Below are 25,894 nucleotides of genomic sequence, written 5' to 3' on the forward strand. Positions count from 1 at the left end.
TTAAGATATTTTTCTATTACTCTTACTATTAATTACTACTATTACTAACATAACTTCTACTAAAGCTACTATTACTATTACTACTAGTACTAATAATAATACTTCTACCTAAATATAAGAAGATGTGGTATGAATGCCAATGAGACAACTCTCCATCCAAGTCAAAATTTATAAAAGTAAACCATTATAGGTCAAAGTACGGTCTTCAACACGGAGCCTTGGCTCACACCGAACAGCAAGCTATAAAGGGCCCCATAAATTGCTATTACTATTACAACTACTAGTACTAGTACTACCTCTACTAAAGCTACAATACCTTTTCCTACTACTGATATCATTTTATTGTTATTATCATTAGAACTAATACTACTAATATTGCTATAACCACTGATACTATTTTTACTACTACTAGCATTGTTTCTTCTTATATTACTTATAGTTATAATAGTAATGATGATGGTGATGCTGATATATATATAGTACAAGATTTTGCAGATAATTTTTTTTATATGTGCATGTAGTTTTCGGTTGTCTTTTACGTCTATCATTTGTTATACCACTGATATACTTGTAACTACGTCATTGTAACTTCGGTTGACAGTTGTCTCAGTGAATGACAATCATGCCACATCTCCTCACTTATATAGTTTTACTGCAACGACTGTGCTGTTTGCGCAGTCAAGTTTTATTGACCATATAAACTTTGTATACAGTCTCCAACCATAAAAGGCCTTGTTTGTGACATTGATAATGTGTTGCCGTAGATTGTTATTTGTGACACCATGCATTAAAGAATGTAGGTTCTCGAAATATTTATGTTGTCCACTTCAACTCCATTATTGGCATTGATGTTTTAGACTTTTGCAAAGTTTCAAGAGTTGCAGTATAAAAAGTACAACCATGCGTTGTCTAAAACATAATTTTATTTGCACAGCTCGCCTCGAAACAGGATAGAAATGCTCGTCAAAACCTAGCATTCTGCTGTTGTCTTTGAGACAAAGTTTACTCATTCTACATGTATATATATCTAAGCTATCTTCATTATTCCAAGATTTTAGTTGTTTATTTTGGAATTTGTATTATACATACGTGTAATTTTAAAAGTTGTTATAACTGCTTCTTATTGTCATACACTGTCTATCTTTAAATAATCATTAGAGGCTACTAAGTCTTAAAGTCGTTTTGACGGCAAAATATCTGGAACTGTGATACGGATATTCATATCTGGAACTGCGAAACGGTATTCATATAGATAGAACTGCAAAAGTATTCATTATATCGAAATCTGCGAAAATAATCATGTTTCATAGACTCTGGACTTATTCAAAGATTGAGTTACTCAATTCGTGTAAAGGGAAATAAGAGGAAAAAAGAGGAAGAAGAAAAGAAAAAATAAATCCGTTTGTCAATATAAACTGTTGCTCAAACAGATTTGTGAATTTTAACATTTTTTAACCCATATGAAATGCTGTGACGGCGTGCACAAAGTTGAAGGCAACTGTAAAATGCGCTTTTAAAAGTAGTTTTATACAACCGTGTTTAAAATATATTTTAAATAGGAAGTTTTTATATGATAAAATGATGAATGCTAGCCATTAAAATCCACATTACTTATAAAGTTATCAAAATTAAATCTATAAAGTATGAAACGAACATAGGGAAAACGGCAAAATTATGTGAAACTTGTAACATAAAATAAGCATAAAATAGAGTTTTTGACCTTAAATTTATACAAATTCAACATATTTTCCCGCATTTTCGTATAATAGAATTTTTCGGATTCGGACTATGACGTCATACGAAATTCACCGCAAAAAAATTCAAAAACGGCCATGGTGGATGAGTTTAAAATGTAGTTCGTTATGTGTAAGAAGTAGTAATTTGGAAGGATTAATATTCGAAAATGGAAGAATCGGTAAGAAAAAATATTTAATTGCTATTTTTTATTTCAAAATATCTTGATATTCCAAATGTGCATAACAAGAGGTTTAAAAAAATCTGCAAAATATGAATGATTCGATAGTCCAGGCTGAACACCTGATTTTTTTTAATGTCCAGCTATTATGTTACAATTTAAAGAAATGACGTATTAACGCTATTTTCTGAATAGGGTCCACGACATAGTCGCTTATTATTTCCATTACACTGCTCTTAGCTTATATTTATTTAAATTTCCAGAATGTGCATATGCTGCACTTTGTTGTTAAAACAAAAGAAATATGTTGAACGTGTATGTTTAAAGCTATGTGATAAACTAAGTGTCCAGTGTTTTTGTTACGCGTTTGTTTTCTGGGGGAAAATGCCGACGTCGTAAATGATTGAAATAATTTGAAGACGTTACGTTTGTGGACTCAGCTTTGTGCACGCCGTCCTTACAAAATCCGATGAAACTCATATCTGAAGTGTTTTCTCGAATAGTATATCTTAAATGTTTATCACTGAACAAATACATTTACTATAAAAATGATAAATGTTACCGTACATTGTTTTACTTATCTAAAACGTTTTATTTTTGTCGATACTTCCTTGTTCATTTCTTCCTCGTTTTTTTTAAATAAAAATCTTCCAAACCAGGAAGACAAGATTTTATTTCATGCTCGGGCAATATAACACTTATATTAGTTCTGTTGACAGTTTCCGTTATATTCATCTTTCATGTACGTTTCATGTAAACGTACATACACTTTTTTTGGAGCAAAAAGGTGTCTGATGTTTCGACCTGAATACTTAATATTATGAAAAGTTTGAAAATATTTGTCAACATGATCTAAAGAAACCAGTATCTATTCAAGAAGAAACAGAATCACTGACACGAAAAAATACTAAAAAATTCTAAAAAGCCATGAAAACATCACTCAAAAACGATGATGTCTTAAGAAATTCAAATCGCGGAGTCGTCTGACTGTCTAATTAAGATGTCGGTAGAAATGTCTAAAAGACTCAAGCCCATTGTACTTGGATACATGCAAGTCCAAGCTCATCAGTCTCATTCAAAGGAGGGGCGTTGGATGGGAATATTCATTTCTATATTCTTTAATAAGTTAAGCCCGTTTTCTCTATTCTTTATTTTCTTTTGCCGATTATTCATTTTATTCTCTATTCTTTGAATTTTAGAACCCAATTATTCCGGCTCTATAGTCTTTATATTTTACTGAGCATCCCGTTAGTCCGGCTCTATTCTTTTGGTCCCATTTTTCTGTTCTTTGTCCAAGATTTTGACCCATTAATTTCTATTCTGGAAACCCAAACCAGGCCCTCATTAATGTGTTGTATCCAATATAGCTGCATTATTATTTAGGACAGTAAATTGGGCCCAAGTTCTTCACTGAATTATAAAAGCTTAACATCGACGAATACCATTGTAATTTAAAGGTAAATGCAGATACGTGACTTTTCCCCAGATCCAGTTTAGTAGTTTGATGCCAGAGTAACCTATGGGACTAACTCATTGGTTCCAGTTCACCAGTACTGTAAACAAAACAGACATATCCCGGGGAGACCACAGTGGGGGAGACCATGGAGACTGACTAAACACAATCAATAATCATTGTCTCTTCTTGAGGTTTTCAAGTTTTCTTGTGACTATTTTCCATAAAACTTTATTATCTAAATAAAACACAATGTTAAATAATGAAATTCGTGAATTAAATATTCTGTGAAAGTTTGTATACTATCCAAACGAGAACCCTGAACTATCATTTGGGTCAACCTATATAACAATAAATAAGCAAGTTTTGATCTACTTTAATCGTTCAACACATAAATTAGTCCTTAAATAAAGGTTTTGCATTGTCTTATGTTTATTTAAACTCATGGTTGAGTAGGTATTCTACAAGTTTCTAATGTACTATCTGCGATCAATGTACTTTGCTTCTTGCTCATGAAGTCCTTTGTACAGCTGACTGACGTCACATCCGCTCCACTAGATTGGCAGCACAACCGCCATTATCATATCCCTGGAAAGATCATACACTTGATTTCTGTCAAAATTAGGACAAAATATAACTTTTAATGAAGAACTATTAGTGCAAAACACGATGGACGAAAAGGTAAACATACGCCGGTATTAATAGTGAACTTTTATTGATGAAACACCTTTTTAATAACTATTTTAATTGCGAAGCGGGTGTGATTAAATAGCACCCTCGTTTATCGATTTGTGTGTTGCCACGATAACGTGACAAGCTAAAAAAAGATACACACTTACAATAAACAAGGCGTGTAAACATGTTGAATGTGCGATTGCATTGTGTGTTATTACGAAGAATGAATGAACGTAAATGTAGTTTATAAATAAATGGTGATTTGTTTATAAATATAAATAATTTGACATGATGGTAAATTAAATTTTAAAATAAAATAATAGTAATCAATATTTTTTTCTGATGTTTAATTTTTTTGTTTGGTAAAGAAATTTACAAGAAATATTGTTTTTGCACTGCCATAACTGAAAAAAACATGTTTATAAATTAAAATTATACTGTGTAATTATCTAAAGTGGAAAAGGAGTGGACACTGGGCACTCATGATCAGCTGATGATGTTTATAATCATAACATTGATAAAACTTTCATCAAACTTAAGAATTTGAATGTTTTCTGCTTATTCGACTGAACTGCTTTAAACAAAAACTGTTCAAATTATGAAAAATATTTTTGGGTACATAGTCTTTGTTTCTGTGTTCTTTTATTTTTTTATATATTAATACCCTATTATTCTATATTCTGTTATCTTTTTGTCCCCTTTATCATGTTTATTTCTTATCTGTATTTTTGTCCTTTATTCTTTTAATTTTGCTTATTAAACTCCCATCTGTTAACCGTATTAACCCAAACCAGACCCTAATAACAGCTTTAATAATACATAACCAATTTTCAAAATGAAAAGACAACATACATGACATAAGAAATTTGTATTTGCATGGTGCTTTTCCCCCCAGTATGCAACATCCAGGAATAAAATAAAGCCTGATTGACTTTGACTCAGAATAAAATGTTTGGGTAGGGTGACATGTCTTCCTGCTGACTGTTACCTAGTGTACTACACTGTAGCACATAAAAAAATCCGGCTCAGCATGGCCGTTGAGGTCAAAACAGGGTTCATTTTCATATCCACTTAACATGACCTTGCCTGATTATGATATACATGTAATAATTACCACTGGACATATGCACCAATAAATCATCTTTCTTATATTACTGACATATTGTTTCATTTCATCATTCACCTTTATGAAGATTAAGAAACAAATATCATAAAGAATTACATGATATACAAGCAAAAAATATATATATATACAGTAACACATGTTAAATCATGGAGTAATGGAGGGGGGGGAGTGTCAAAAGGCATCATTATTATGTTTATGAAGGAAAGGGTTAGGGAACTACCATTTATCTTGTGGGGGGGGGGGGGGGGTATGCTTTTATCTAAGAAAAATAATATTGATTCCCAACTTTGGATCAAAAATAATTTAATCAGGGAGAAGGGGAAAAAATCCTTATTGAAAGTATCACTGTTCCAGACCATATGAGTATTTGGACCATATACTTATGGTCATGATCATATGCGTAAACTCATATGGCCCGACCATATGAGTATTATACTCGCTTGGTTTTCAAGGGGCCAGATCATACGAGTATTTAGATAGATATAGGTATTTTTTTAATAAATTATTATTTTCTTCACAGGTCTCTGAACCCAAAACAGCACAAGTTACAAACTGAATTCCTTTATCTGATTCAGTTTGTCTGAATCTTTGTGGGTTTGTTATCTTGCTTTCGCTATACATGCTATAATCAATGTAAAGCACCATTTTCCTGTCAACTTTTTCATCCATAAGTGAAACAAAGTGGGTTTGGGACATGGACCTTTTTCTTGGTGTTTAAATTATTATTTTAGAAACAAAATTTCTTCTAATTATACCCCTGCTTTAAAAAAGTGGGGGTATACTGTTTTACCTCTGTCTGTCCGTCCGTCCATCTGTCAGTCCGTCCATCCCATGAATATTTTTCGTCGCATCTTTCTCAGGAACTACATTACGACGATTTCTGAAATTTGGTTTCATGGTTTATAGGAGTCAGCTATACCGTGTGATGCGTTTTCAGATTCATCACTCAACTTCCTGTTCACCTTATTCTTTTAGGGGTTGGGGGTATCATTAGTGAGCAGTAGCTCACAGATTCACTTGTTTCTTATTTTCATTTAATTGATCCATCGTTACTCCTAATTATAAAATATTACTGTTATTGTAGGATCGTATGAGTAGGAAAAAGAGCACATTTTAAACATATATACTAAAAATAATTGGAAATATTAAACATGTTAAAGAAGAAAAAATTAAACAAATTTAAATATCAAAAAAATTTTAACAAGGAAAAGAAAAAGGGTTCAATGACCAAAATCCTAATGAGTTAAGCAATTGACTACTTGTTTAACAGTTCATTTTGAATTTCTTAAAGTTATTTTCCAAAGTAGACATATTGTGTTTCATAATGACAATCAATACTGACCATGTAAAACGATTTTGCTATAATTCTGACTTGTAAATGAAATTCACTTTATTGAATTCATGATATACATGATATATGATTTAATAAGTCAAAATTTCATTTTATCATGATTATATATACATTTTTGTATAATAATCATGATAATATGGGCCACCTTTTCAACATTGATGATAAATGATCATCAATTAATTACCTAGACCATACACAAATGGTGATCATGACCATACACGTATGGTCCAAATACTCATATGGTCCGGAACATTACCATTAAATAAGAAATTAAGCAATTTTTTAGTGATTCTAACAGTCTTTGCCAAAAACTTTTTCATCTGCTAGTCCAGAAACTAAATATCAAAACTTGTCCCTATATGACTATATATAATTTTGAAAATTTTCACTAGTCCGAATCAATATTTACTAGTCTGGGGCATCAGACTAGTGGCTAACGGTGCAGACTGTTCTAAAAAAATAATTTAATGCTTGGGTGTTACAAACAGAATTTTCAGAAAAAAGAAAATCTTGCGGCCGTTTCACAACATTTTACACAGCCTTCACAATTTTTGTTATATGCATGAAATGGCATGAAAATATGTCTGTTTAGGTTTAAAAATAATGGAAAATAATGTCTGTTGAAGCTTTACAATGATATATGATACTCTATGTTGAGTTTCATGTTTTAAAATCAATATTTTATGGGCTCTAACAGGATTTTTTGTTATATGCATGAAATGGCATGAAAATATGTCTGTTTAGGTTTAAAAATAATGGAAAATAATGTCTGTTGAAGCTTTACAATGATATATGATACTCTATGTTGAGTTTCATGTTTTAAAATCAATATTTTATGGGCTCTAACAGGATTTTTTGACGTTATGCTGTAACATTGTAAAAAGAGGCAAGTTTGTATTGTTTAAAATATATAAAGTAATTAAAAAATGACAGGTACCAAATGTTTCAAAAAAATCTATCAGACTCAGCTTAATTTTGCACTTTGCCAAATTAAAATAGCACAAAAATTGGCAAAATTATGAATAAATGAAGTGATCGACACCTTTGTTATGCATTTTATAAATAAAACACCATGTCTTACTTAATCAACAGAAAAAAAAAATTGTTAATCATATTTCCATCAATTAACTATTTAATCAATGTTAATATGTTAAATAATGTATACGTACAAGCTAAAAAATACTTTTACATCACATATGATTATAGAAATTGTCATATTTATTCTTTTTTTTTCAAGGTTGTTGTGGGGATGCTTTTTTTGTAGTGTCCGCAACACTGTGAAATCTGGGGAACTATTGCAGCAGTAAAAATACTGTTTTGTGTGTGAATAGGTCCCATCACTGTGTAGATACTTACCTATTAGTGATGACTTTCTATATTGCCAAGACTTTCCAGCATCAAATTATTACTGAACAGTAGAGTCCGCAACTCTGTAGTGTCTGCAACACTACTGATCAGGTTGTTTTTTTAACATTGCTTTTTCTCAATTTCAGCCAAAATTGGTTGAATATCTTTCAATTGAAAGTATTAAACTTGATTATATAATTTTAAAAAAGTAGAAATCTTACAATGAAAAATAAAAAATGCAACATAACATACACAATACGAATTACTGTTTCGTTTGACAAAAAACAATCAAAAATATATAGATATTGCTTTATCATTGTTTATCAATATTTGTTTTCCTATTATCATGATTATTTTCACCTTAATTCAGACTTAAGTTAAGCTTCTTGCTTTAATTTTATTGTAAAGTAACATTTAGCTTTAATTTAATGTGTTGCAGACACTACCATCATCTGACCATTCACACATTTAACATATCAGTACTGCATTCAGTTTGATAATGTAATTCACAACATTTTTTCCCTTTTATAAATTGATTGAAATCTTAACTTAAGTTGATTGGTCAAACATTTCCATCATCTTTTGAGACTATCACCAGTTCAGGTACCTAGTACTTGATGATTAGGTTAAAAAGAAAAGTAAGTGTTACACATGGGTCACATATTTTATATTTAGTTTGGTCAAGAGAAACTTTCTTCTGAAATAGCCACATATTTTATAGGTTCTATAGATAAATTAGTACTGAACACTATGGATCTGTTTTTGAACATTCAAGCTGAACAATAAAATTGTAACATTGAAAAAAATGAAGATGCCCGCAACGTTTTCAAGCTTCTTTACAGACCTTTTAAAAAATTTTAATAATTGATGAGGTTTTCAACTAAAAAGGTTTTCCTTTTAATATTCAATGTGTAGTGACAACATAAGTTTGAATACTTCTTATTTTATACAAAACAAATTATTTATACCAATCTAATCAGAGTATAAACAAATTTCTGAAAAAGGAAAACACAGACAAAAATCATTTTTTTCCCCCAAAATGTAAGGAATATCACCAACTTTTTTAGGTAATAATTATACATTTCCTTTCTTACAATTAATGAAAAACCTAATAATCCTTAATTATTGATGCTATCTTTCAAAATTTAAACATAACAAAATAAACAATATAAAGTCTAAGAATTAAAAAGTTATGTAGTGTCCACAACGTTTTCCGCAACGTTTTAAAGGCCTCTAAAAACTGTTAAATTATTAGTTAGGCTTTCTAATAAAAAGGTTTTCCTTTTGATATTATATGTGTGACAAAATAAGTTGAAATGGTTCTTGTTTTATTAAAAACAAATTATTTATAGCAAACTTACCAAAGTATGAACAAATTTCTGAAAAAGGAAAACCCATCCAAAAAATTTTTTTCTTTCTAAAATATAAAGAATATCACCATTTTTTTAGATGATAATCGTACATTTTCATTCTTGCAAATAATGAAGACCCAAAAACCCTTAATTATTGATGTAATTTTTCATATTTTAAGCATAACAATACTTCTGAGCAATGAAAAAAATGAAAAAGAGCATCTGTGTGGTTCCATATTTTTACTCTGACAGCACAGGAAAACCAGAAGAGGTTACACAAAGATCTTCTAGAATTTCCTTCTAGAGACATAAATTATCAATTTATAGGCAATATTCAAGTTGATTTTTCATTCAATTTGTTACAACCCTGTGTAAAATATTGTGAAACAGCCGATGATCATGGTCTCTTTCCCCCTCCCCTAAAAATTAAATGGTGGTTCCCTTAAGTGGTAACATTTTCACTTCTTTTAAAGTTTCTTGCTTGATTATTATCTTGAAAAGTTTAATAAATAGCCAAATAGGTAGAAACTGTAAACATTAAATATGATCAGTAAACCAAGATATGTCTGACAGGTGAGCAATTTAGGCTCTTCATTACTCTGGTATGCTTGGGAGAGACTAGTTTGTGTAACCATTTAATCATGTTAATACATGAACACAATAAAATGAAAATAATTTTTTATTTGATTTTATATGAAAAAGTTGTTATAATATATTGATCATGTTGATATACATGATATATATATATATATGAAAAAATGCTCTTCAACTTAGTTCTTTGTTTCACTTTGGCCTTTTTAACTTTTTTGATTTGAGCGTCACTGATGAGTCTGGGGGACCTGGAATTACTCTTCAATGATTAGTAAAGACATCTGCAAAGGACAGACAATTAAAAATTCTATTAGAGCAAAGAAGTCCTGAGAAATTCAAGAAAAGAAGATAGTATGACTTTTTTACTTGTATTTAAGAAAAAAAAATCTGAATGTCTAAGGGACATACATTTTTGTAAGTAATCCATTCAAATAATTTACCTAGATAGATACAAGTAAATAAAATACACTTGTATAAGTATGATATCTTACAATTTTACTTATATAAGTATATTAATATTTACTTCTTCAAGTAAATGAAAATAACTTGTACAAGTAGTACCCTTGACTGTATTTGTATCACCTTAACCTGTTGTCTTCATGATATATGCATGTAATATTTTTCTAAGAATTTGGACACTGAGGCCACCCTTAAACAATTCTTTGTTTGATGTTGCCTAACTATGCCTTGTAGGGTTGGGTAGGTAGGTAGGGATTTTTTAATTTTTTTTTTGCCAACAACATAATTTACATGTTTTAGACATGAAGACAAATAAACGATGTATTCTTCTGATGTATCAGTCTCGTTGAAATCTCGTTCGGGAATTATTTCCAAAACATGTTTTAAAAGTGGAAAATATCAATGAATTTAAAAAATATTATAATCAAACTAAACTATGTGAAAAAATTGTGTACATACAATAATTAAGTAGTTTTTGAGTAATGAAATTTTTATAAGCAATCCGGTCAGTGTCATCAGCCAAAATGTTGAGATAATGGGTGAAGTGTACAAAGAAATGACAATTTTTTCTTTTCAAAATTCTTAGATACAGTATGTATTTTTTAAATCATTCGTAATAAAGAAGTTGATATATTATGCTTTTTGTACTAAAAAAAAGAGAAAAATTCCAAATTTACAAAATTTACAGCACGGTCAATTTGACACGAAAAAGAAACAAAATTTTATAAAACTTTCTTATTTTAATAACCTACCTATAGTTTTTTTAAGTAAAATTTATTCAGATTGGTCCACTTCATCTTTAGTGAAAGTTTGAAAAAAAGTTTAATTGTGAAACTGTGATTTTTTTCATGATAGTCAATGATAATAGCCCAAAAATGGGTAAAAATTATTGAAAAATGGGATAATCATAAAGTAAAATGGCCGTAGCAAAAAAGGAAGTGCACCACCATATAATTTTTATGCCCCACCTAGGGGCCTTATGTTTTTCAGTCTGTGCGTCCGTCTGTCCCATTTCAGGTTAAAGTTTTTGGTCAAGGTAGTTTTTGATGAAGTTGAAGTCCAATCAACTTGAAACTTAGTACACATGTTCCCTATGATATGATCTTTCTAATTTTAATGCCAAATTAGAGGTTTGACCCTAATTTCACGGTCCACTGAACATAGAAAATGATAGTGCGAGTGGGGCATCTGTGTACTATGGACACATTCTTGTTTCTTCATCAATTACTTTCTTACAGTCATATAAACCCAAAAATCAGGTTAAGAGAAAAGGTTAAATTCTACAAATGTTTGGCTCCTCAGAGTTGTACATCCTTAAGAGCAGGACAAAATCTTTAAAAAAAAAGTTTGAAACAATTTGTGACATAAATATTTTCGGGTAGGCTTCCTTTTAGCTTTTTAGGTGGGTAGGTAGGCAACATCAAACAATTTAAAAATTTTATTTTTGGCTTGAACAAAAATTCACAATCATCTTGATATTTATGATTGCATGTACATGTAGCATTAACAAAATTGTTGTTAAAAGTACATTTACATGCAAACTTACATATAATGTACATGACGTACATGTACAAGCCTCTAGGTGGCTAGTTTTGAAGGCCTTTTGCAGTTGCACATGTACTTCCATCGATGAACAGTACATTTCTTGGCTGAATTCTTGAGATAAATGGTTGAACTATGATCATGATGATTGAAAAAAATAGTAAGAAAACAGCAAAAATGTTACATGCATGTATTGACATTTATAACCTTGAAAATTTCAGGGGTAGGGATTGTAGAAAAATTTACTTTGTATTTAAGCACATTTTTGAGAAGCGTAAGAGGAGATTATTAGAAAATATAAATCTGACAAAATTACCTAAATAACATGTATAAACATGATAAATACAAGTAAAAACTAATTCCAGTACATTGAAAGATTGACAATTGTCATGACTGTAGAAAAATCTGTTAACAGAAATAATTGAAGAGAGATATTTTTGAGGTTTGCAATACTTGTTCTTTAGCGACTTAAGTCATCATTTTGCCAGCAAGATTATGTCCTGTTGAGGGAGATATTTGAATCCCTGACATGAACATTCCTTTACATGTTGGCATCCAATGTAATTTCAAAGAAATTGATAAACTTGCTACCATATATATATATAACTCAGTATTTTATTATGCAGCTTGAAGCACTTTATCAATTGGTCAGCTGCCATAAGAAAATGGTCACATTACCAATATTTATTGGTTTAAGGGATGTGAATAAAAGTTTTCAAATTTCAGTCCTATTATGGCATGTATGGTTTACATGTTTAAATCATATGCACTGTGGTTTAATATTATGTAGTGTTCTGAGTAATCAATACTTTCTTTAAATTTATTATGCTGCCCACTTGTACAGTCAAATGACAGTTATGAGACCCAAGCCTTAAAATTGAAAATACAACAAAAAAATCAATAATATTTTAAACATCCTAATTGTTAATGTAATGTAGCAAACCCTTAAAAAAAGGGGGGGGGGGGGAGGAGATGAAAAACCCTATAAATTTATAGTTCACCTCACCTGGAAACATGAACGGTCCACATGAAAGTGTAACTTTTTGCTTTCACCTGGCATCTAACATCTGTTAATTTTTACACATTTATCTGAAACTTCTTGGATAATTAGCATGATTAGAACAAAACTGAGCTGCAATGATCCTAGGGGTAAAATTAGGTATTGTCTTGAACATTTTTCTTGTATCTTGACAACCATTTAAATGAAGAAAATCTAGCAAGGTAAAGAATATTCAGGATCTACTTCCTATCAATTTCGACCAAATACTGAAAATTCAGAAATTATTGCTTGCATTTATTATTGCTATTTTTGCAGAATGGACAAAAATGTGAGATTAATTGTTGCGATTTGTTGAAAAGCTGCATACAAATATACCTATCATGACGTATGTACATGCGTCCCAAAGTTGGTTTCCGTTCTCTAACTTTAGTTTGCCTAAACCAAATGTTATGAAACTTATACACAATGCTTATAACCACAAAACACAGATCAAGTTTGAATTTTGGTGGCGTCACTTTTACAATTCTAGAGTTATGCCCCTTTACAAATGGAAAAATTGCTAAGTTTCTGTTCTCTAACTTTAGTTTGCCTCAACCAAATGTTATGAAACTTATAAACTATGCTTATTACCTTAAAACACAGACCAAGTTTGAATTTTGGTTTCGTCACTTTTACCGTTATATAGTTATGCCCCTTTACAATTAGAAATATTGCTGAATTTTTCATTTCCATTCCCTTACTTTAGTTTGCCTGAACCAAATGTTATTAGACTTATACACAATGCTTATTACCACAAAACACAGATCAAGTTTGAATTTTGGTGGCGTCACTTTTACCGTTCTAGAGTTATGCCCCTCTACAAATAGAAATATTGCTGAATTTTTCGTTTCTGTTTTCTAACTTTAGTTTGCCTCAACCAAAGGTTATGAAACTTATGCACAATGCTAATTACCACAAAACATAGTTCAAGTTCGAATTTTGGTGGCATCACTTTTACCGATCTAGAGTTATGCCCTTTACAAATAGAAAAATTGCTGGATTTTTCATTCCTTTCTCTTACTTAAGTTTGTCTCAACTAAATGCTATGAAACGTAAACACAATGCTTATTACCACAAAACGCAGTACAAATTTGGCTAGCATCACTTTTACAGTTCTTGAGTTATGTCCCTTTATAACATTATATGCAAGCAGGGGCATAATCTGTGTCCCATGGACACATTCCCCATTTATTTCTGTAATAACATAGATGTACTTTGCATGGTTGGTAAACTATGAATTGTTATAATCTTTCTAAAGTTTAGTATACATAAAGACAATGATAATATCAATAGAACTTGTAAATGTTTTAACAAAACAAATGATGTATATTGCCACTTTGAAACATGTAACATACATGTTATCACAGTTTTTTTTTTACATTTTGGCCCACAATAACGACATGTACATGTATGTTATTTTTTTCTAATAACTTAAGTTATACCCTTGACTGGTTATTTTCTGTAGATAACAATTTTTACCCATTTTGGTTTTTTTTTTACTTTTATCTTAAGAACTCTGCACAATATTAGCTAGAGATACATAATGTACATGTTGTAAACAGCACAATTGATCATTAAAAGTTCAAGATAAGATCTACAAATAATTCAACATACATGTACACTTGTATCAACTGAACAGACAGGAATATATACATGATATATGTACATGTATAACTTTTAAAAGCAAGTGATTTCAGGCACCTACATATATATTTCATTTGTATTTTAGTCATGATGGCGTTTGAAAATTGAAAAGGTTAACAAAATTAGACACAAAATCTTTAAAATCACTAGTACTTAGTTAAGTAATTTTAGAAGTAAGAATGTAAACACTTTTAAAAGTAAGTGATGATATCATTTTCATAATTTTTTTTCACAAGCTTATGATATCTTTTAATGGGTTTTAAAAAAAAGATGCCCTTGAAAAAACAATTATACATAGTTAGATGTAGAAATTCTCTTTTGCCTGTTAGTTTTTACAGTTTATTTTAATTTTAAACATGAACCATGTAAACTGGAATAATTTGTAAATCAGGACAAAACCTTAATCATGTTAATATAAATCATTCTTAAAATTAAGATGTCCAATCCAATAACTAAAAAAATGAAACGTTGTGGGGACATTGAAAATTGCATTGTTAAAGCTCTCATGTGTAAAATTCTAGCCAGATTTTTATAAAACTTATCATATAGGTTTATTAATATCAGCAATCATGGCAATGTCTTGGACAAGTTCGATATCAGTGCCGATCAATTATTTTTAAAAGAGTAAGGCTTTGGAAATATTAATTACAAAATGTATATATCGGAAATTCCATTATACAATTTGCTCTCAAGCCTTCATTTCTCTAAGATATTTATAAAAAGTTTTAAAGAATTAAACAAAAATGTTTTATTAGTTATTGCCCTTGGACATGTTGGACAGATAAAGTATGGGCAATGACGGGGACATTGGAACTCTTTATTTTTATTTGAATTATATTTCTGCTATTTTTATCTTGGACCTTAGTTTTCAGGACCCCAGTACACCTAAATTAGATCAATATACATTTGTTTTTAGTTATATGTGTAACATCTTGTCAATATTTAATATGATAATTAGATATGAAGATCATATCTTACAGTGCTAACCACAGCAGCTAGATGTGTAAGTTTCATTTTGTATCCATACATATGCATCCCCATTGTTAATACTTAATTTGCAAGAAATTTGAGGTTTTTTAAAAGTGTATAATTAAATACAAGCATGGTTTCATTTTTAATTTGTATATATTATTCAAGTTCTTTTTTGGGAAAAGCAGCAAAGACTTATATAATGAATCAATTTACATCATACTGATGAGGCATACATTTGTCATGTTTGTGTATATTTAATCCGAAAGATTTATTGATATTTGTATAAACATTTTCCTTCTTGTACGACTGCAAAATGTATGAGGCTGTATAATGGTATGGCAATGTTGTTGTTGTCATCAGCATTGTGGTCGTCTGAAGACATTTGGTTTCCAGACAATAACTTGAATATCAGTGTATGGATCTCTATGAAATTGTACCACAAGGTTCCATACCACAAAAGGAAGGTTGGGATTTATTTTTGGGTTTATTGTCCTAACTGTTTAGGAATAACATGTACATGATGTAGGAACCAAAAACAAGCATTTATCTTGTTTCAGGACAATAACTTGAATAATTGTATGGATCTCTATGAAATTGTACCACAAGGTTCCACACCTGAAAAGGAAGGTTGGGATTGATTTTAGGGTTTATGGCCCAAACCATTTAGGAGTTCAGGGCCAACAAGGGGCAAAAAAAAAAGGATTCTCTGGTTTCTAGACAATAACTTGAAAATACATTGCTATTGTAAGTCTATTGATCTATTTGAAATATTAATTGTACTACAAGGTTCCATACCAAAAAAGGAAGGTTGGGATTGATTTTGGTGGTTATGGCCCTAATTATTTAGGAAAAAGGGGCCAAATACAATACTTTCTAATAATTTGTAAAACTTTGTTTCATTTCACCAAAACTTTAATTATTGGGGTTCTTTGATATGCTGAATCTAACTGTGTATTTAGATTTTAGTATTGGGTTCCTTTTTAGCTCACCTGGCCCAAAGGGCCAAGTGAGCTTTTCTCATCACTTGGCGTCCCTGTCGTCGTCGTTAACTTTTTACATTTTGAACTTCTTCTAGAGAACCACTGAATGGAATGAAACCAAACATGGCATGAATGTGCCCTATGAGATGCTGACCAAGTGTTGTTACTTTGAAGCTGATCCATAATCCAAGATGGCCCCAGCGGGGGACTTAGTTTAACATAGGACCCTATGGGAAATACATACAAATGTCTTCTTTTAGAGAACCACTGAATGGAATGAAACCAAACATGGCATGAATGTTCCTTATGAGGTGCTGACCAAGTGTTGTTACTTTGAAGCCGATCCATCATCCAAGATGGCCACCAGCGTGGGACTTAGTTTAACATAGGACCCTATAGGCAATCCATACAAATGTCTTCTTTTAGAGAACCACTGAATGGAATGAAACCAAACATGGCATGAATGTTCCTTATGAGGTGCTGACCAAGTATTGTTACTTTGAAGCTGATCCATAATCCAAGATGGCCTCCAGTGGAGGACTTAGTTTAACATAGGACCCTATGGGAAATATTTACAAATATCTTCTTTTAGAGAACCACTGAATGGAATGAAACCAAACATGGCATGAATGTTCCTTATGAGGTGCTGACCAAGTGTTGTTACTTTGAAGCTGATCCATAATCCAAGATGGCCGCTAGTGGAGGACTTAGTTTAACATAGGACCCTATGGGAAATACATACAAATGTCTTCTTTTAGAGAACTACTGAAAGGAATAAAACCAAACATGGCATGAATGTTCCTTAAGAGGTACTGAACAAGTGTTGTTACTTTGAAGCCGATCCATAATCCAAGATGGCCACCAGCTGGGGACTTAGTTTAACATCTATAGGCCCCTTAGGGAAATACATACAAATGTCTTCTTTTAGAGAACCACTGAATGGAATGAAACCAAACATAGCATGAATGTTCCTTATGAAGTGCTGACCAAGTTTTGTTACTTTGAAGCCTATCCATCATCCAAGATGGCCGCCAGCTGGGGACTTAGTTTAACAAAGGACCCTATGGACAATACATACAAATGTCTTCTTTTAGAGAACCACGTACTGAATATATTGAAACCAAACATGGCATGAATGTTCCTTATGATGTGCCGACTAAGTGTTGTTACTCTGAAGCTGATCCTTTAACCACAATGGCCGCCAGCGGGGGGACTTCCTTTAACATAAGACCCTATAGGAAATACATACAAATGCTTCTTCTAGAGGTGCACTAAATGGAATGAAACCAAACATAGCATAAATGTTTCTTATGAGGTGCTGATTTTTTATTAAATTACAGGACCAATATTAAACCAAATTTGGCCTCACTCATTATTAGGGTATCTGATAAGATTTTAATCTATTTTTACATGATTTCCAAAACCAAAGTAGAATCAGGTGAGCGACACAGGCTCTTGAGAGCCTCTAGTTTTAATTGATCTACATTAAGGTCCAAAGGGTCCAAAATTTAACTTTGTTTGGATTTCAACAAAAATTGAATTCTTGGGGTTCTTTGATATGCTAAATCTAACCTTGTCTTTAGATTTTTGATTTTGGACCCGGTTTTCAAGTTGGTCCACAGTAGGTCCAAAGGGTCCAAAATTAAACTTTTGTTTTGATTTCAACAAATTTGGAATTCATGGGGTTCTTTGATCTGCTGAATCTAACCTTGTATTAAGATTTTTGATTTTGGACCCAGTTTTTAAATTGATTCACATTAACATGATTAAGGGCCAATGGGTTTTAAATTAAATTTTGTTTTGTTTTAACAAAAATTGATTTCTTGGGGTTCTTTGATATGCTGAATCTAAACATGTATTTAGATTTTTTATTTTTGAGCCCATTTTCAAGTTGGTCCAAATTGGGGTCCAAAATTATCTTTTTTTCAACAAAAATTATATATATATATGTATATATATATATTGGGTTCTTTAATATGCTGAATCTATCCGTGTATTTAGATTTTGGATTTTAGGCCCTTTTATCAAATTGGTCCACATTGATGTCCAAAGGGTCCAAGTTTAAACTTTTTTTGATTTCACGAAAAATTGATTTTTGAGTTTCTTTCATATGCTGAATCTAACAATGTATTACTATTAAGATTTTGGATATTAAACCATAATAGCTATATCTATGTAATTGTCCAATTTCAAATTTTTTAAGTTCTTAGACCACATTTATTCTGTTTTTTTTTTGTCTTTTTTTTTTGTCTTTTTTTTTTTTTAATTTTCTGATCTATATATTTCATGTACACCAAATCTCTATGATAGAGGAAATAAAATTATATATATGCTGTGTCAAATTAATCACAATCCAAATTCAGAGCTGTATCAAACTTGAATGTTGTGTCCATACATGTACTTACCCCATCTTTTCAGGGTTCTAGCTCTGCTGTTGTATCAAGCAGTGCCTTGCCATTTTATTTACCGGTAAGCTCACCTGGCCCCAAGAGTCAAGTGGCTATTCTAATCACTAGGGACTGCCATCCGTTAAATTTTACAAAAATCTTCTTAACTGATACTGCTGGGCCTATTTGAACCAGACTTGGCCGAAATAATTATCATGATTATTTGAGTATCTAGTTAAAAAAATGTTAGAAAAGGTAACAGACATGCCAGCTCCAGACCTCAGTTAAACTGATTGAAAGATTATGTCTTCATCATATGATAATCAAGCACAATCCCTCCCGTTAAGGGTTTAGTATCATACCATCATAAAATATACAATATAAGAACATAACCCGTATTATGCCAACAACTGGTTTTAGAATAAATGTGTTTATTTCCGATGCAAAGACCCTAAATGAGTGAATCAATTAGCAGTTTTCTTTGAATTTGAATTTTCTTTGAATTGATTAGCAATTTTCAAAGTTATCTGCTTAAGTTACTTTGAAAGGATCTACTTGTGATAGATCAATGATATTTTGTATGAAGTTACATTACTATCAGTTTGACGACTATTTTTTGAGGCCCTGCCCCCTAGGTCATGGTCCAGTGACTTTAAATTGATGAGCAATTTTTAATGTTGAGATTTCTGCTTAAGTCTGAGGGAGTTTGATAGGAACAACTTGTGATAGATCAATGATATTTTGTATGAAGTTGCATTATTATCAGTACATATCAGTTTGAGGACTATTTTGAGGCCCTGTCTCATAGGTCATGGTCCAGTGAATTTGAATTGATAAGCATTTTCCATGTTAAGTTTTCTGCTTAAGTCAGTCTGATAAGAACTACATGTGATAGATCAATGATATTTTGTATAAAGTTGCCTTACTAACAGTACATATCAGTTTCTTGACTATTTTAAAGCCCTGCCCCCTAGGAAATAGTCCAGTGACTTTGAATTAATTAACAATGTTGCTGTTCATCAGATTGTCTTATTCTGAATTTTATGCCAACAGGCGAGACATATCTTTGTGTCAACAGTTTATTTTGTTCATTGGCTACTATTTACCATAAAACGCACAATTGACGTGTTGTAACTAAAGAGTTAGCCTCCATATAGACTCTCTGAAATCAATAAATGATCAATGCAATATATAAAAGAATATAAAATGAAATAACATCTACATTAATTAACAACTTCATTTTATTGAGATGTTATATATATCCAAATTTGAAGCGTTCCAAGTAACACTATAACACTTTTACCTAAAGAAACTGCCTGACATTAGATTTAACCCCATTGTGGAACAAAGTTTTAAATTGAACCATATGGGAATGTATGTTTAGTACATTGTCCTAAAACTTTGTCATGTGAAAATAAGGCCCTATTTTAATATATCTTGTTGATCTTATGATATCATAATTCTTGAGAAGTATAAAACATTCACAAACATGATTCATGATCAGTGATTTTAATATTGAATGATACATATATGATATATACATTTATAATTTTGTATTAAGTATAGAATTTTTTCTTATTCCAGATAAAATCCAAGATAGCAAGCAAGTTGATAACACGGAGCAAAACAAAAACCTCAAAAAGCCACAAGAAGATTGTTGCTATGCTAAACAACCTCAGTAAAGATAAATCAGGTGCTCCAGTATCGTGGAAATTTAACAAATCTGGTATCAAGCAAGCCAATAAGGTTGCTAAGAGACTACAAACTGCTCAGGACAAGGAGCTGCAAAAGGGCCCATCAACATCAACAGAAAGTAGACAAACTGACACTGATACAAACAAAGTTAAATCGGAGAAAAAATCTGAGAGTAAGAATATAAAGAGTAGCGAGCAAGTCACTCAAAAGAAAAAACCAGGAAGACCAAAAATTGTCAGAAACGAAAATCAACAATCAGGGTCCAACCAAGGTATATTGGATTCAATAACTCAAGAAGAGGTTATTGGTTTCCACACTGAGGGGCAAATAGAAAATACACAGAAATCTGGTCGTGGGAGAAAAAAGAAAATTTTATCCAAAGATATTCGAATTAAGAGACTTGAAATTTTGAAGCGTCATATTGAGAGAGGAAGAGGTCGAGGACGTGGAAGAATAAAACGTATTCGTGAATTACATACAACTACTGTACTTGAAAAAGACAATTCAGATACAGACGATATGGATGGTCAAAATAAAAATAATATAAACCAAGATAAACTAAAATTACTTAAAGAACAAATTGACAGTGAGAGAAAACGTGGCAGAGGACGTGGTCGTGGTCTCCGTGGAAGACCACGCATAAACCTGCCTGGTAGTCATTCAAGCATAATCAATGCACATCATTTAACTGTAAAAGCTGCAATTAAAGCTGATCATGCACATGCTAATTTAGAATTGAATCCATTAAGAAGTCGTGGCCGTGGTCGTGGCCGTGGTCGTGGTCGAGGTCGTGGTAGAGTAAAAAAAGGTCGACGTCCTTGGAAACATTTGAATGCAGAAATCAGAACTGATACCAACACACCACAAAGTTCATCAACATCTGAGCAATCTACAAGACCAATAGGAAGGCCTTTTGGTCGAAGAGGAAGGGGTCCACGATGGACATCTTTAAACAGACATACCTTAAATAAATCTGTGTTGAATGAACATACTAGAGCAGTAATTTCCAGTGGGAATTTGAATTTTGGTGAACAGTTTAATGAGACTCCTGTAGATTCTGAAAACGAAAGTATAGACTCTAATCTTAGTAGCGCTTCATCGAAGGCACGTAAAAGAAAATTACATCATCATTTGGGAATAAAGTTAGGACCATCAAAAATGTTACGAAGTCAGGACAGTATGAAAACGAGAATTGTTAAGAATTCTAGTGGCCAACCAGTGCCGAAAAAGCGAAAAAGAACATTAAGTGGTGAATTTGATCTATTAGACGAAAAAACTTTGAGGAGACAAATGCGTGGGAGGGATGATGATGATAATTCCACAGTCCAATCATTTGATGGCAGCTGGGCAGATGTTACTGATTCAGAATTTAATGATTCACAAATTGATAATGTATATGGTGAGAGCGACAGTGAAATGCAGGATTCACATATAAAATCAAATAAAGGGATAATTTTCAATGAAATGAATCAGTCAGAAACGAGTAAAAAGGATTCACATTTGCAAGGAATAAAGCTTGGTCGAAGGAAGGGTAGACCACCAAAAATATTATCAAAGGACTATGAAATACCAATTAAAATTAAAAAGAAGGCAAAAGAGTTTATGAGTGTCAAAACTCCATACATACGTCACAATAAAACAGGAAGATTGACCATCATTGGTCCAGGTGGTATTCAGTTTGTAAAAGTTCGAGGTCAACAAGGGGATGATGATAAGGTCGTTTATAAGCTGGCAATTGATAAGGAAGTTGAAAATAGCGATTTGATAGAAAAATATAATGACACATATGAGTCAAATGCAAAGGAAGAAATTATTACCGTCCAAATTGTCCAGGATGAAAGCTTAAAAGAGAATATATTCTTTCAAGAGAAAAAGATCAAAGAAAAATTGTCCGGTTTTCATGATAATAATTTACAAAAAGAAATTGATGTTAAATCTGTTCAAAGTGTTAAACAAACAAAAGATACTGTTGATTTTCATTCTAAAGAAATACTTACCACCGAAGCAGAAATATCTCCAGAAACAATACTTTTGTCCTTAAAACAAGTGAAGTATGACAAAACTGAATCATCAAATATGCAAGAGGAAATGCTGAAAAGGTCAGATGCGTCAGACAAACTTGTAGGTCATGAAAATGAGACTGAGATGCCAACTGTGGAAGAATTGGTGCCACAGCCAGGTGTTGCAGAATCGTTGCAACAGCATTCACAAATTATTCAGGAAGTAGAATCAAAGAAAAGTGAAAATTACTGTCATGCCACACAAACAATAGACGTTGCTAAAATTGCCGAAACAGTGTCACACAATATTTCTGAGCAAATCGAACTAGACAAAAGCATTCCTAAATCAGAGGATGGCATCATTAGCATTGAAGCAGCATGTGTTGCAACAACAGCTTATGACAATTTAAATAAATGCGAATTGGCAGCTATCACAAGTACTGCTGCTGATGATCATGTTGAGCAGATTAAAAAAACTGACGACAAAAGTTTTCACGAAAAAATGGCCGATAATGATGATAAGAATAAAATATCTCATGGAGATGAAAATCAAACTGTAGAGAAAGTAGATGATATAATAAATGAAGAAAATATGCATTTAGAACTGATGGCAGATGATCCAGAAAGCAAAGAGGATGAAATGTCATCAAATGACCAAGCACAACTTGTAATTTCTGATGTTCTAGATGAAATGGTGGATGAGATATGTGGGAAAGTCAAATCGGAATATGAAAACATTGAAAAGGAGGAGAATGCTATAGAAAAGAAGGATAAGAACAAAAATGAAGATGAGGTTACAAAAGAAAATGTTGACTCTGTACATAGTGATGTGACAGGGTCTATTGAGACTGAAAGTGTCATACTTCCAACATGTCCAACAATTGCAAACAATGCAGAGAAAACAGTTTTTGATATTCAACAATCAACAGAAACATTACCAGTTGATAGTATATTGAATGAGGCAAACAATACACCAATGGCTGTAACGGAAGACAAAATCAAAATATTAGATGAAGATGCAAAGAGTAAAGATGAGAGCAAGATAGTTGGTGATTCAACTGAGTCAATTGAAGAAAGTAACAAGGTTGATGAAACCAGTGATGATATTTTGGAAACTAGCACTGAAGAAGATAACGAGGCTGATATTACTGAATCCAATGCAAATGAAAACATTGAAGACAACAATGGAAAATCCGTTCCAATCCACACAGAACCAATGGATAAAAGTGAAGAATCAGCATCTGTAAGAGATTTAGCTGACTTGCAAAACAAACGGAAAAGAAAGATAGAAAATGAATCAGATTCTAAGTCAGATGGTGATTCAATGCAGGAATCGGTTATCGTAACAACTCCTGAAACTTCAGGAAAAACAGAAGTCAAACGTGTTTTCCAGTTAAGAAAGAAGGCATCTCGTTCTCCATTAGAAATAATTGCAATGAAGCATAGTCTGGAAGAGAGAAAATATATGTTGGAAGAAACTCAACGTGCAATCAGAAGGGAGGAGAAACAAAAGAAAATGTTCCAAAACAAATTACTGAGAGAGAAAATTGAGCAGCTTTCCCCGCCAAAACATTCTATAGACCAAATGTCTCCTCCAAAACAAACAGAACAGTTACAACATGTACAAGATTGCTCACCTGAAAAAATAGATGAAATTCCAGAAGCGCCAACACATTTATGTAAACCTTGTTCTATTGTTTTGATTGACTTTGTGAAGTATTTGAAAATGAGTGATCATTCTGAGAAATCTACACCCGATCTTGATCATGATGAAATGTCTACAACTGAAGATGAAGCTGCAACTGATACTGAAGCGACTGTCAATGTCAAACCAAATCAGAACCTCGCTGAAGTTACGACTGATGTCCAGAATAGTTCTATCGTATCAGGAAATGAATCTAAAGATGCTACACAAAAGTCAGCAATAGAAGGGTCAGATCCTCCCATCAAAAGACCAGCAAAAGCTAGGAAGCAAGCAAAATCATATAATTATTCGTCAAAGTTGTCAAAGATGACTGCTGAAATAGTATCAAGTCCTGAGCCAACTGATATCGAAACAAAATCATTTACAGTTCCGCCGTTGATATTGAAAATAAAGCAGAAAGAAAAGGTGAAAAAGAGGTTTAAAGGTCACAAGTGGACAGTGCCTCGAAACAGAGCTAGAAAGCAGATGACACCATTTAGACGAATCTTACCAAAACAAACATTTGAATTTGAAACTCTTGGGTCAAAAGACACAGCATTCAACTTTGAGGATTCTTCAGGGAAAGTGTTTCCGTCAGCTAGCACGTTGTCACAAGTACCCATTCCCGCAACTACTGTGGTTGCTAATCAAGGATTAGCATCAGAATATACAGAAAATAATTCACCAAATATTGCACTTCAGACTTTAAATAAAAATTCCTCAGAGAATATATTTAGGTTTAAATGCAATTACAAAAACTGTGAGTTTAAGTCACAAATGAGAAATCTGATGGAATCACACATCTACATTCATTTGAATTCTCCGTTTAAATGTTCGCATTGTGATGAAATATTCCCTTCCAGAAATGCAGCATTCAATCATTCTAAAAAAGCGCATTGTGAAAAAGAACTAAAAATTATTACAGTTGACACTGTTGATGAAAGTAAATATTACGAAGAAATTAATACTCCACAAACGTCTGAAAATTCCAATGTCATTCAGGCTGATATAGCAGACGTTCAGCATTCATCGGAATCGTTAATAATTAGTGTAAGACTCCCACGTAATATTAATGACAGTGCTACTGGATGTTATTGTTGTTGTCATTGTGATTTCTCCGCTAGTAAAGTGAAAGACATCAACACTCATGTCGAACATGAACATCGTGATCACATTCAATATCTTTGTTCAGTATGCAACAAGTCTGTAAGTCGCTATGGCGAAGGAATCGCTAGACACTTTTCTAATGAACATCCTGATCAACCAGTAGCATACAAAAGTTTACCTGATTATTACGATGTCAGAAAAACAATAGAAAAGCCTTCAAGTGGCGATAAAGGGAATATTTTCGATAGAATGAGTGATTTATTTTCTGGGAAAAAACCTTCAGAGAAAGGTTCAAAAACGTTTACAGAGAAAACAAGTGCTGAGGCTGATAGTACAACTGCCGAAAACGATGAAGATATTACTTCGACTGATTCTCAACCATCAGCTGATGAGCCAACGACTACCGATCACTTAGATACTAGTAAGAAAACTATAGAAGCAATCCATCATGAACCAGATGGGATTGAACAGCTGGCCCAAATGTATGGTACTCCCACTTCTACTGAAGGAGATAAAACTGCATCAGATGATACCAGGTATGTATCCATATTGTACATGTACATGTACATCAGGGA

General features: G+C 32.2%; 1 protein-coding gene across 2 annotated transcripts in view; it reads left to right on the forward strand.

The window, feature by feature from the left end:
- The window catches only part of LOC127712202 (uncharacterized), a 55,932-nt gene that overhangs the window by 19,193 nt on the left and 10,845 nt on the right, over positions 1–25,894 (forward strand). The window contains exons 1-2 of one of the 2 annotated variants that reach the window (XM_052218498.1): positions 3,807–4,049; positions 20,418–25,855. In XM_052218498.1, coding sequence (XP_052074458.1) covers positions 4,038–4,049; positions 20,418–25,855 — 5,450 coding nt within the window. In that variant the 5' untranslated portion in view covers positions 3,807–4,037. Of the gene's footprint in view, positions 1–3,806; positions 4,050–20,417; positions 25,856–25,894 lie in introns of those variants that run through there. The other variant, XM_052218500.1, reaches the window with a different exon arrangement.

The sequence above is a fragment of the Mytilus californianus genome, unplaced genomic scaffold (genome assembly GCF_021869535.1).
Source record: "Mytilus californianus isolate M0D057914Y unplaced genomic scaffold, xbMytCali1.0.p SCAF_8, whole genome shotgun sequence".
Taxonomy (NCBI): Eukaryota; Metazoa; Mollusca; class Bivalvia; order Mytilida; family Mytilidae; genus Mytilus; species Mytilus californianus.